Source organism: Coturnix japonica, chromosome 3 (genome assembly GCF_054131305.1).
Source record: "Coturnix japonica strain WE chromosome 3, WE-NBRP24, whole genome shotgun sequence".
In the NCBI taxonomy this organism is placed as follows: domain Eukaryota; kingdom Metazoa; phylum Chordata; class Aves; order Galliformes; family Phasianidae; genus Coturnix; species Coturnix japonica.
In genome coordinates, this window is record NC_140665.1 from 98,794,196 (window position 1) to 98,806,306 (window position 12,111).

At 57.9% G+C, this 12,111-nt stretch overlaps 1 protein-coding gene and 2 non-coding genes across 4 annotated transcripts; 1 reads left to right on the forward strand and 2 right to left on the reverse strand.

The window, feature by feature from the left end:
- Nucleotides 1–4,717: 4,717 nt before the first annotated feature.
- LOC116653274 (U1 spliceosomal RNA) lies at nucleotides 4,718–4,881 on the forward strand. Its single transcript, XR_004306844.2, has one exon. It is a non-coding gene; the product is annotated as a U1 spliceosomal RNA (small nuclear RNA).
- A 1,046-nt stretch (nucleotides 4,882–5,927) lies between these two features.
- LOC146761598 (U1 spliceosomal RNA) lies at nucleotides 5,928–6,091 on the reverse strand. Its single transcript, XR_014945012.1, has one exon. It is a non-coding gene; the product is annotated as a U1 spliceosomal RNA (small nuclear RNA).
- A 384-nt stretch (nucleotides 6,092–6,475) lies between these two features.
- MAPRE3 (microtubule associated protein RP/EB family member 3) lies at nucleotides 6,476–10,734 on the reverse strand. Of its 2 annotated transcripts, none has more exons than XM_085544062.1 (7): nucleotides 10,652–10,734; nucleotides 8,435–8,562; nucleotides 8,202–8,347; nucleotides 7,963–8,119; nucleotides 7,402–7,553; nucleotides 7,172–7,324; nucleotides 6,476–7,073 (listed from the first exon to the last, which is right to left on the reverse strand). In XM_085544062.1, the coding sequence occupies exons 2-7, from the start codon at nucleotides 8,553–8,555 to the stop codon at nucleotides 7,008–7,010; spliced, it is 795 nt and encodes a 264-aa protein (XP_085400188.1). In that variant the 5' UTR covers nucleotides 8,556–8,562; nucleotides 10,652–10,734; the 3' UTR covers nucleotides 6,476–7,007. The 2 variants fall into 2 exon arrangements, with proteins under 2 accessions (XP_085400188.1, XP_085400187.1); XM_085544061.1 differs by having other exon boundaries at nucleotides 7,918–8,119.
- Nucleotides 10,735–12,111: the final 1,377 nt, after the last annotated feature.

The window sequence follows — 12,111 nt, forward strand, 5'->3', positions numbered from 1 at the left end:
AATCAATTATTAGCCCGGATAACTCAGTTGGTAGAGCATGGTTATGAGCATCTTAAAAGCATTTACTGCACAAATTTTAGTGGTCATTAAAATCAATATATCAGAGTATATAAAAATTGAAGACTTTTCCTGATCAGTTACAGATTAACACAATGGAACCCTCACGGATTTATTTTCAGGTTGCAGAAACTTAGGTTGCAGTACAAACATGTTTGTTCTTTTTAGTAGGTTTAACAGTAATGTTGTTGTGTTGTATTTGACTTGTCTCTTTTTTCACTTTTAGAGTATTGTCAATCGAGGTCTTGATTGAGTTATAATAGTTATGTTATTAATTTAAGTAGTGTTGTTACTCTATAGGCAGAATCTTGGAATTGTTGTAATACAAGAAGAATTTTATGGAGCAGCAGCCATGGATCGAGATAAGGAGTTCACAGAGCAGCAGCTATGGAGCAGGATAAAACTACATGAGAACTAATTGAACAATTGAACTGAATTGCTTGTTAAATATGATTAATCGGTCGTTGAACTGAGCCTTTTCATTTTAAAAGAAAACGGGGGAAATGTGGAGAGTGTTAATGCAGAATGGCTTCATGAGAAAGGACATGAAGAGATTCCACTAGTTAAATTGTAAAAGAATGAATGTGATTAAAGACAAAGACGGTTTATCCTAGGGACGGTCACGGGCTAAGCAGCTGTGGAGAAATCAGTATGTGAAAAGACAGGGTATGTAGCTAAAGATGAAATATGTATCTAGAAGCAAGGACGGCCTAAGGGAAAAGCAAGATGTGTAGCAAGGTGTAGACAAAGCTGCAAAGAAAAAGTATCTATAAGACTAACCACAAAGGTCAGATGAAGTAATGTCTAATTCACCAATCCTGAGCTTAACTTTTGCAAAATGCATGAACTTATTACTGATTGTATAAATGAGATGCTGTAACACCTAATAAACGAGGCTTGTTGACCATGATAGCATGAGACTTGTCTCCCGCGGTTACTTCCAACACCCAGCTCCCCAGCCTGTCCAGGTCTCGCTGAATGGCAGCACAGCCTTCAGGCGTGTCAGCCAATCCTCCCAACTTCGTGTCATCACAAACTTGCTGAGGGTGGTCACTATCCCCTCATCAAGGTCGTTGATGAAGATGATGAACAAGACCGGACCCAGCACAGACCCCTGGGGGACGCCGCTAGTTACAGGCCTCCAGCCAGACACCGCACCGCCAACAACAACCCTCTGCACTCTGCCAGTCAGCCAATTCTAGACCCACTTCACTGTCTGCTCATCTATCCCATACTTCCTCAGCTTTGTTATAAGGATGTCATGGGGGACAGTATCAAAAGCCTTACTGAAATCAAGGTAGACTACATCTACCGCCCTCCCCCGTCCACCCAGCTAGTGACATCTTCATAAAAGGCCACCAGGTTGGTCGAGCACGACCTCCCCTTGGTGAATCCATGCTGAGTACTCCTGATAACCTCCTTATCTCCCAGTTGTCTGGAGATGGCATCAAGTTGGGCCAGTGAGATGCCATGTCGTTGGGCCACACTGACTCACGCACTGCCAGGTTCCTGCTGTGGTCTCAAACCCAACCTCTACTTGCAGAGTCAAGACCGACTTGATCTCCGTGAATCCCTTTGCGTTCTCCCATTAAACCATAGAAGCCAGGGGAGAGCGCGAACGCAGTCACCCACTGCCACAAATGATGCAGTTGAGTTTCCCGCTGCACGTGGAGCGATCTGCCTGGGTTTGTTGTGACCAAAATGCAGGACCCGACACTTGGCCCTACTGAATCTCGTGCCGTTGACCTTGGCCCATCGATCCAGTCTAACCAGGTCCCTCTGTAGTGCCCTTGTATCTTCAGGCACATCAACATTCCCTCCCAACTTGGTGCCATCCACAAACGTACTGAAGGTGCACTCGGTGCCCTCATCCAGATCATCAGTGAAGATGTAAAACAGAACTGGTCCCAGCACTGAGCCCTGGGGTCGCCACTCATGATTGGCTGCCAACTGGATTCCACTCCACCGACCACAACACTTTGGGCCTGGCCATCCAGCCAGTGCTTCACCCGGCGGAGCATATGCCCATCCAGACCATGGGCAGTCAGCTTCTCCATGAGGATGTTGTGGGGGACAGTGCCAAAGGCCTTGCTGAAGTCCAGTAGACCACATTGACAGCCTTACCTTCATCCACTAAGTAGGTCACTTTGTCATAGAATGGAATCAGGTTTGTCAGACAGGATCTGCTGTTCCTAAACCCCAGCTGACTGGGCTTGATCCCCTGGTTGACTTTTAATTGGTCAATGATGGCTCCTGAGATGATCCATTCCATAACCTTCCCTGGCGCCAAGGTGAGACTGATGGGCCTGTAGCTACCAGGATCATCTCTCCAGCCCTTTCTGAAGATGGCTGTCACATTTGTCAGTCTCCAATCTGCCGGCACATCCGCGGTCAGCCAGGACTGCCAAAGGATGATGAAGAGTCATTTGGCAACCACATCCACCAGCGCCCTCAGCACTCCGTGATGCAATCCATCCAGCCCCATGGACTTGTGAGCATCCAGCTTTCAGAGCAGGTCCAAAAACACCTCATCATGGATCATGCAGGGCTTATTCTGTTCCTCATTCCCTTGCACCAGCGCAGGGGGCTGTGTTTTCAGGGAGCAACATGTGTTACTATTAAGGACTGAGGTAGAGAAGGCATTAAGCACCTCAGCCTTATCCTGATCCTTGGTCACCAAGTTGCCCTCGGTGACCAGCAAGGGACCCAACCATGGTCCTAAAGAGGCTAAGGTCTGCACTCTGGAAGTCCAAGGTGGCAATTCTTCTGACTCCCCTCCGTGGCTCCACAAGGGTTGAGCAATCTGGCATCTCATGATCTCTGTGACTGAGACGGCCTCCAGCCTTTACATCCCCCACCAGATCTTCTCTGTTAACTGCACAAGTGGGATTGTGGAACGCAAAGACGACTCAATAAGAGTTAACTGAGTACAACTTTATTATGACACAAACAACCTTTTATACCCCAACTGCAGTCACGGCATAATACGATTGGATAACCCAGACATGGCACAACAAATGATTGGCTGCCTTCCACTCAACTAAACAGCTGAACAATACCCTGACACCGTGACAACTCGGGACCCGCGCTGCCTCGTCCCCTCCCCTCTGCCCCTCTTGCTCACCAAGACTTCTCACAAGGTCGTAATGTCCTCGAAGCCATCATGTCCTCCCTGTTCTCTCAACCACCTCCCAACAATCCCCCGTTTTTCTTTCTGGGCTATAAATACAGTGGGAATCATGTTATGTAGTGTGCATCAAATCAAACTGATCACTATTTTGAATCCAATTATAAGTCCCATGATGATGAACAGCCATCTCATTCTGTCCAAGACCCATTCTTTTAACCATCCACTTATACTTATTCTGTTAAGAAAGTCGTCAGACGGGTTATGATTTTGAGCAATAGCCTGTGTATGATTTCTTAGCCAATGCAATTGTTTGTGCACGGATTCACTGTGATCAGATAAACTGAAACAACACATTCTGTCAGAGTCATCCCAGCCGTGGCCTTGTGCCAGAAGCAGAAAGTCGACAGCAGCACAGTCCTGAAGGGCTGCATGACGGAGGCTGGATGGGTCCATCAGCAGTTCCATAAGGGCAGCCATAGTCACACTGGCTCGTTTTTCAGCCCAACAAGCAAGTCTCTCAATCTGCTTCATGGCACGTCCAGCAACGAAACCAGGCCACAGGAGTGATGCAAAGGTTGTAGCAGTGAGAGACCAGAGTTGAACCCGGTCATTACAGGCAGAAGGGAGCGATCGTCTCTGTCGGCTCGATGTCGGTGGTGACGCAAGACTAGTACCCAGCTCAGACTGTGGGCTGAGACAGAAATGTGACCGGTAGCTGAACTGGCCCATGTTACCAGACATTCATGCGAGGCTCCATGTTGTGAATGGTTGCACCTGTCTGACTGGGCAACAGGAGGTTGTTAATGGTGAGCCCAGTGAGCTGGGACCCACAGAGCACCACAAAGAACCTGTCTGCTTCAGGCTGCAACCCGTTCTGTGCAGCCATATTTCCTACGTGCTGCAGCAGTTTCCAACCCAAGTTATGGGGCCGCCTGGCCCTCACCTCGTTGATGACCAGGGTCCCGTTCGGGCGCCATTTTGTGGAGCAGGAAAGCGGCGCTGAGTTGTTAGCGCACATTGAGTCGTGTGTGAGCTGCACCATCCCGCTCCCGCAGGGAACGAGGCTCCTTGTGCAACGTGTTCAGTGCGTCAGCAGCTGTGGGTGAAAACGTTCCTGCTCAGCTCCAACCCGAACCTCCCTCGTGCTCCCTGCAGCATCAGCAGCGGCAGCGACACGTCGGTTTGATTCGCTGAGGAGATGGACCGCAAAGTGCGGGCGGGATGAGAACAGCGCTAAAGCAGAGGCGGCGTTGGGAGGAGAGGTGGTGTGACGGAGGGGGCGTGTCCATGCAAATGAGATGCAGATCACATGCAGATGAGGCGGCAGATCGCTCCTCGCGCGGCATGACGGGAGCGCATGAACGCAGGAGCGGAGCTGTGGTGGGCAGCCGTGGGTCCGTTGTGGGTGTGGGCGTGGGCAGCCCGGAGGGGCGGAGCGGGCCGGAGCAGGTGGGATGTTTGTGAGGCGGGTCGGCGTGTGGTGCGGGCTGGTGTCGGGGCGTGGGGAGCGGGGCGGGTTGAGAGCAGGGCATACTTACCTGGCAGGGGAGACACCATGATCAGGCAGGTGGTTTTCCCAGGGCGAGGCTCATCCCCTGCACTCCGGGTGTGCTGACCCCTGCGATTTCCCCAAATGCGGGAAACTCGACTGCATAATTTGTGGTAGTGGGGGACTGCGTTCGCGCTCTCCCCTGGCTTTGTGGTTCAAAGACAGAATAAACCCAGTTGGAGTCCAGTCATTAGTTGTGTTCCCCAGGGGTCTATCGGTGCTGGACCTGTCCTCTTTAACATCTTTATTGATGACTTGGATGAGGGCATTGAGTGCAGCCTCAGTAAGTTCGCGGATGACACCAAATTGGCAGGGAGTGCGGATCTGCCTGAGGGTAGAGAGACCCTGCAGAGGGATCTGGATAGGCTGGAGAACTGGGCCGAAGCCAACGGGATGAGGTTCAACAAGACCAAATGCCGGGTTCTGCACTTTGGCCACAACAACCCCAGGCAGCGCTATAGGCTTGGGGCGGAGTGGCTGGAGGATTGTGTTGAGGAAACAGACCTGGGGGTACTGATTGATGCTCGGCTGAACATGAGCCGACAGTGTGCCCGGGTGGCCCAGAAGGCCAACGGCATCCTGGCTTGCATCAAAAACAGTGTTACTAGCAGGAACAGGGAGGTAATTGTCCCCCTGTACTCGGCATTGGTGCAGCCGCACCTCGAGTACTGTGTTCAGTTTTGGGCCCCTCACTGCAAGAAAGACATTGCGGCCCTGGAACGTGTTCAGAGGAGGGCTACAAAGCTGGTGAGGGGTCTGGAGCACAGGACGTATGAGGAGAGGCTGAGGGAGCTGGGATTGTTCAGCCTGGAGAAGAGGAGGCTCAGGAGAGACCTTATAGCTCTCTATAACTTCCTGAAGGGAGGTTGTAGTGAGCTGGGGGTTGGCCTCTTCTCTCGTAGAGGGAATGGTTTTAAGCTGCACCAGGGGAGATTCAGGCTGGACATTAGGGAGTATTACTTCTCAAAAAGGGTAGTCATGCATTGGAATGCACTGCCCAGGGAGGTGGTGGAGTCACCGACCATGGGAGTGTTCAAGAAACGTCTGGATGTTGTGTTGATGAATATGATTTAGCCGGGAATCGACGGGGAGAGCAACGCTCAGGGGTCACGAGCGGAGCTGTACGGGAGAGTTGAGAAGAGGGAATAAGAAGGAAACGGAGCTCTACATTCTGTCTTTGAACCATCAAACCAGGGGAGAGCGCGAACGCAGTGCCCCACTACCACAAATTATGCAGTCGAGTTTCCCGCATTTGGGGAAATCGCAGGGGTCAGCACACCCGGAGTGCAGGGGATGAGCCTCGCCCTGGGAAAACCACCTGCCTGATCATGGTGTCTCCCCTGCCAGGTAAGTATGCCCTGCTCTCAACCCGCCCCGCTCCCCACGCCCCGACACCAGCCCGTACCACACGCCGACCCGCCTCACAAACATCCCACCTGCTCCGGCCCGCTCCGCCCCTCCGGGCTGCCCACGCCCACACCCACAACGGACCCACGGCTGCCCACCACAGCTCCGCTCCTGCGTTCATGCGCTCCCGTCATGCCCCGCGCTCAGGTTAATTTGCATAGCACCGCCCCATGCCGTCCATTTCCCGCGCACTCCTCCCTTTAGCCCCGCCCACATCCGCTCGGCCGCTTCCTCCCCGCTGCTGTTCCGCTCCGTGTCCCATAGGGGGCGCTGTATCCCGTCCCGTCGCGGTATCGGTCCCGGTCCCGGTATCGTTACGGCTCCGCACAGCGTTGTACCACGCGAAGTTTATTTAAATAAACCCGAACGAACACAGATGCGCGCTGTGCGACCGCGGTGACGGCGCTGTAAGCGATGCAGCGAGGGGCAATGCCGGGCCGGGCCGGGCCGCTCTCGGTTCCCCCCCTCCCCCCGTTCCCATCGCCCGGTCCCGCTGCCCCCCCCGGTACCGGGCCCTCCATCCATCCTCCATCCATCCTCCTCCTGTCTCAGTGCTGCGGCCCCGCTCGGTTCCCCCGGCTCAGGGTGGGGGCCCAGCTCGCCCCCCTCCCCCCCTATTTCCAAAGCCATGGCACAGTGTGGGGCGGAGAGGAACTGCAATAAATATGGGGTGAAAAAGGGGGCGACGATGGGGCTGGGGGGAGCGTCCCCCCCCGGCAGACGCACGGCCCCGCTCCGCTGTGCGGTGACATCGGTTTATTGTGGAGAGCGGCGCCGTCCCACGTTGCTGCGATGGCGGTGGGTGCAGGGGATCACACCTCAATGTCTATGGAGGGGTCGGACGTGGGGTGGGACGCGGCGGGTTCAATACTCGTCCTGCTCCGTCTGCTGCTCCTCCAGCTCGTCGTCCTCCGGCGGGGCAAAGCCCTCCTGCATTGAGACAGCGGGACCGTCAGCATCACCGCCACGTGTTGGATTGAATGGGGATTGAATGGGGATTGAATGGGACCAGGCTTCAGGGCACGCACCTCGGTGGCGTAGAGCACGCTGACGATGCCGCTGATGATGGGGCTGTTCTCGTTCTCGTGCTCCTGGCAGATGAGTTCGATGTCCCGCAGTTTGCTGAAGTAGAAATCCCTCTCCTTCTCCAGGCCGTCCACCGTCAGCTTCAGGTCCATCAGCTGCAGGCGGGTCCGATGGGGCTGTTAGCACTGCTCTGTGTGTGTGTGTTCCCTTCGTTCCATGCTCCCCCACGTACCTGCTGGTTGAGCTCCAGGATCTGTGCGTCAGCCTCGGAGCCCCCATTGCGGGTGGCGGGTGAGTTTTTCCTCAGGATGCCGCTGGGGACGTTGCCCAGACGTGCCGGGTGCTGCGTGTTCTTGGGGCCCGTGGGGGAGGTCCTCTGTGGGACTTGGTGTATGGGGGGGGACACAGAGAGCAGCGTTAATGCTGGAGAATCCCCCCCATTGGCTGCAGGCACCCCCGTGCCTCAGTTTCCCCAGGCAGAGCCCTCCCTGCGCCCCCCGCAGCCCCTTATGCAGGTGGTTGTGACCGGGTAGGGGGGGCTTTGCCATGCAGGCAGCCAGCAGGCACTCAGCCATGGTTGGGCACCGGCCCTGTGTCGTGGCACTGGCCCTAAGTTGTGTTAATGCACAGCCCTGCATCGTGGCACCGTCCCCGATGGCTGCAGGCAGCAGAGCGCAGGCAGGGCAGGGTGGGGGGCACACACTGAGAGCGATGTGGGGTGCGGGAGGCCGGGGGTCCCGGGCATTACCTGCAGTGCCAATGAGTTTCTTGGGTTTGTTGAAGCTGTGATCACCTGGGTTAGGGGCGGGCGCCGCGTCCTGGCCCTGCCGCGCCAGCAGAGGGTTGTATTCCTTCCCGTCATAGTTGGCATCAAAGAACTTCTTGAACCATTGGATGAACTCAAAGTTGTCCTGGAACTTGCCCTTCACCAGCCTCTCCACTGCGATGATCTGGGGGGACACACGGGCTGGGGGCCGCCCTCCCCACTCAAGACCCCCCCCTATATGCCCCCCACCCCACCCCAGGACCCACCTTATCCACTCCCATCTTCTTGAAGGCTGCTTGCAGCACCTTGAAGTTGTGGATGTACTCGTGCTCCAGCTTGGCCTGGAACTTCACCTTCCGCAGGTGCACGCAGCCGGGGAACAGCATGTCCATGAACTGGCAGTAAGCAGCCCCTAATGGGGGGGGGTGGGGGGGAGAACGTGTGTCAGGTGGCTGTGACACCCTCAAGGGGACACTACGGGGTGGTGGCACGTCCCCACCTGAGCAGAGCTGCTCGATCTTGGTGTAGTTGAGCTGCAGAGAGTCGTTGACCCAGGCCAGCATGTCATGCCGGCTCAGGTTCTCGCTGGTCACCGAGGTGGAGTACACATTGACGGCCATGCCCCAGCTGCGGAGAGATGGGGAGTCATGTAGGATCCCCCCCCAGCTTTCTGTGGGGCAGCAAGCAGCCCTTCTCCATCAGGAACCCCCCCTCTATGGGGCAGGATGTGGTCCTCTCCAAGGGGATCCCCCTCTGTGGGGCAGTTACCCTCCCTGCTGAGTACTGAGCTGCTGCCATTGGGACCTCTGTCTTCTGGGGGCACAGCTATAGGGCAGGATGCAGCCCTTTGCCATCGGGACCCCCACTCTGAGGGTCATGGATGTGGGGCAGGACGCAGCCTGGTGCCACAGGGACCTCCCTCTGGTCACAGCCTGCTCCCCATCTCCCACAGCTGTGCCCCTCCCTATTGGGATGCTCCATCCATGGGGCTGTGGGGCAGAGGCTGCATTACGCAGCCGGGTACCATCATGATGCCCCAAGCACAGGCATGATGCTGGGGGGCTGAGTGTGCCACCAACCCCATAAGCAGCTTACAGCCCCTCCGGCCCGGCCCAGCCCTCGATTGCATCCTAATCTGCCTGGGGTACACAGCAGCAGGGCTTATAGGGGCAACATCTGCCAACAGATCCCGTGCCCAGATGGCGATGGGATGTGGGGCAGGGCACAGCCCCCAGCCCCACAGCGCAGCACTGGAGGTGGGGGGGGATGGGATAGGTGGGGGGGGGGTGGGATGGGGGGTGGCTGTAGTGCTGCACTCACCCCACACCTAGTGCTGGGGGTTGGGCACACAGCGATCACCCCACTGCCTGTGCCCAAAGGCGTTTGGGGAGCGACCCTACTGTACTAGGGGGGTCGTGGGGGGGGGTCGTGGGGGTCCCACCTCCCCTTAGAGCCCCCATCCATAGGCATTAATCCGCTTTCACTGCGGCGCACATCAGAGATCACGGCTTAGGGAGCAGCTGCGAGCCGAGCTACGGGGGGAGGGAGGAGCGGGATGGGGGTAAAACCATCTCACCCCCCCCTCAATTAAATGGGGGCCGCAGCCGCCACGCTGGGTCCCCCCGGCCCGGAGCCGTCGGTGCGGGGGGAGCGGAGCTGAGTCATGCGCGTTGCCGAGCCACGCACTGCGGTGCCGCCGGTAACACGGGGAGCCACGGGGCCACCGGGCAGCGCGGGGCCGCTCCGCGTCGGAACGAGGCGAGGACTTTGATCGCGACCGAATCCAGGTCAACCCCGCGCCTGACGCGGTGCCACGTGTGGCGGCCCGGGCTGGCACCGCCGCTCACGGGGCTCGTTCAACCGGCAGCCACCGGGTAACGGGGTTCGGAGGCTGCATTGAGAGAACCCTGCGGCGGGGGAGCAGCGGGGATCAAGGGGCGGGGGGGGATCACGGGTCCCGTTATGCGGCCCCGATCCCTTATTAACACCCCGCATCATCCCCCATCATCCCTGCGGCAGCGCTGCGTAACGGAGGGACCGGGAGGGTGAGGGATGGAGGGATGGAGGGATGGAGGGATACATGGATGGATGGATGGATGGATGGATGGATGGATGGATGGATGGATGGATGGATGGATGGATGGATGGATGATGGGATGGATGATGTGATGGATGGATGGATGGATGGATGGATGGATGATGGGATGGATACATGGATGATGTGCTGGCTGTGCCGGCCCGGGGCCGCCCCTCCCGCCCGGTGTCTGGCTCGCTGCTATTTCGGGAGCCGGGTCCCGGTGACAAACAACGTGCGGGGCCACAGCGCGTCACGGCGCTGCCCCGGGACCGGGCGGGGCCGGTGGGGCCGGGTCCACACAGCGGGTACGGGGCTGGGCCGCCACAACCGGGGGGGGCAATGCCGTGTCATCACCGTGTCAGCACCGTATCATCACCATATCACCGTATCACCATATCACTGCCATATCATCACCGTATCCCCGCCGTATCCCCCGGTACCGGCGCAGCCCTGCTCCCACCCCCCCCCTCCCCCCGCCCCGCCACAACGGCCGCCCCGTTCCCCCTTTGCCGCTCCATCCCGTATGTCCGTTCGCCCCCCCGGCCGCTCCCGGTTCCTCACACCGTACAAGGCCGTACCGACCCCGCTCCCCCCCCCCTTTACCGCCCGGTTCCCCCCGTTCCCGTCCCTGTCTCTCACCGCTCGGGCCGCCCCCGCCGTTCTCCGCCGCCCGCAGCGCTCAGGGGACCGGGCCGGCACCGGGCGGGCACTGCGCATGCGCCGCCGCCGCTTCCCCGCTGCGGGGTGGGGCCGCGCTGAGCACGCCCCCGCGGAACCACGGCAACGGGCAGAGGGACAGAGCGGCCCCTGCTCTCTAGCGCCGCTTCCGGCACAGCGCCCCCTGGCGGCCGGCGGCGCTGGAGGACTGTGCGGCCATCGGGGGTCCGCCGGGGGGGGGCCCACCCGTGTCCACGCGTGTCAGGGATCCCCATCTCCATGTCCCCATGTCCCTATTTCTCCATCCCCACCTCCCTGCGTTCCCACCTCCCCATGTCCCCATCCCTACAACTCCATCATCCCCATGCCACGTTCCCATCTGTATCCCCACACCCCCCCTGCTGTGTCCCTACATCCCCACATCCATGTCCCCATATCCCCACATCCTCCTGTCTGTATCCCCATATATCCCTGTTTTCCCATATCCCCATCCCTGTGTCTCCATCGGCCCCATGTCCCCCCCCTGCTCTATGTCCCTCCATCCCCACGTCCTTGTGTCTCTGTGTCCCCCATCCCTGTGTCCCCACACTCCCATGTCCCCATTTCCATGTCTCCATGTCCCTGTATCCCTATGTCCCCATCCCTGTGTCTCCATCGGCCCCATGTCCATCTCCATGTCCCCATGTCCCTGTGTCCCCATGTCTTCACTTCCAAGCCCCCATCTCCCCACCTCCCTGCGTCCCCATGCCCCATTTGTGTCCCCATCTCCCCACCTCCCTATGTCCCCATGCCATATCCCCATCTGTGTCCCCACCTCCATGTCCCTATATCCTCATTACTGGCCCCTTATCCCCACATCCCTGTGTCCCCATGTCCCCACCTCCCTCTATCCCCACGCCAGATCCCCATTGTGTCCCCATGTCCCCACACCCCATGTCCCCATTTGTGTCCCCATGTCCCCATCCCTGTGTTTCCATCATCCCTCTGTCACATTCCCATTTACATCCCCATATCCCCCTGCTCTGTGTCCCTACATCCCCACATCCTTATGCCTGTCTCCACATCCCCATGTCCCCTTCTCCATGTCCCTGTGTCCCCATGTCTTCATTTCCAAGCCTCCATCTCCCCACCTCCCTGCATCCCCATGCCATGTCCCCATTTGTGTCCCCATGTCCCCACATCCCCATGTCCCTTTATCCCAATGTCCCCATCCCTGTGTCTCCATCGTCCCCATGTCACATTCCCATTTATGTCCCCATATCCCCCCGCTCTGTGTCCCTACATCCCCACATCCTTGTGCCTCTGTCTCCACATCCCCATGTCCCCATCTCCATGCCCCCATGTCCCCACATCATCATTTCCAAGCCCCCATCTTCCCACCTCCCTGTGTCCCCAAGCCATATCCCCATCTGTGTCCCCATGTCCCCACCTCCATGTCCCCA

Bases quoted from the DNA above. Each gene is read 5' to 3' on its own strand.
- MAPRE3 (XM_085544061.1), bottom strand. From the start codon at position 8,555: ATGGCCGTCAATGTGTACTCCACCTCGGTGACCAGCGAGAACCTGAGC. The intron at 7,325-7,401 runs GTACGTGGGGGA...ACCCGCCTGCAG, and splicing joins TCCTGGAGCTCAACCAGCAG to CTGATGGACCTGAAGCTGAC. The intron at 7,074-7,171 runs GTGCGTGCCCTG...GTCTCAATGCAG, and splicing joins GCGTGCTCTACGCCACCGAG to GAGGGCTTTGCCCCGCCGGA.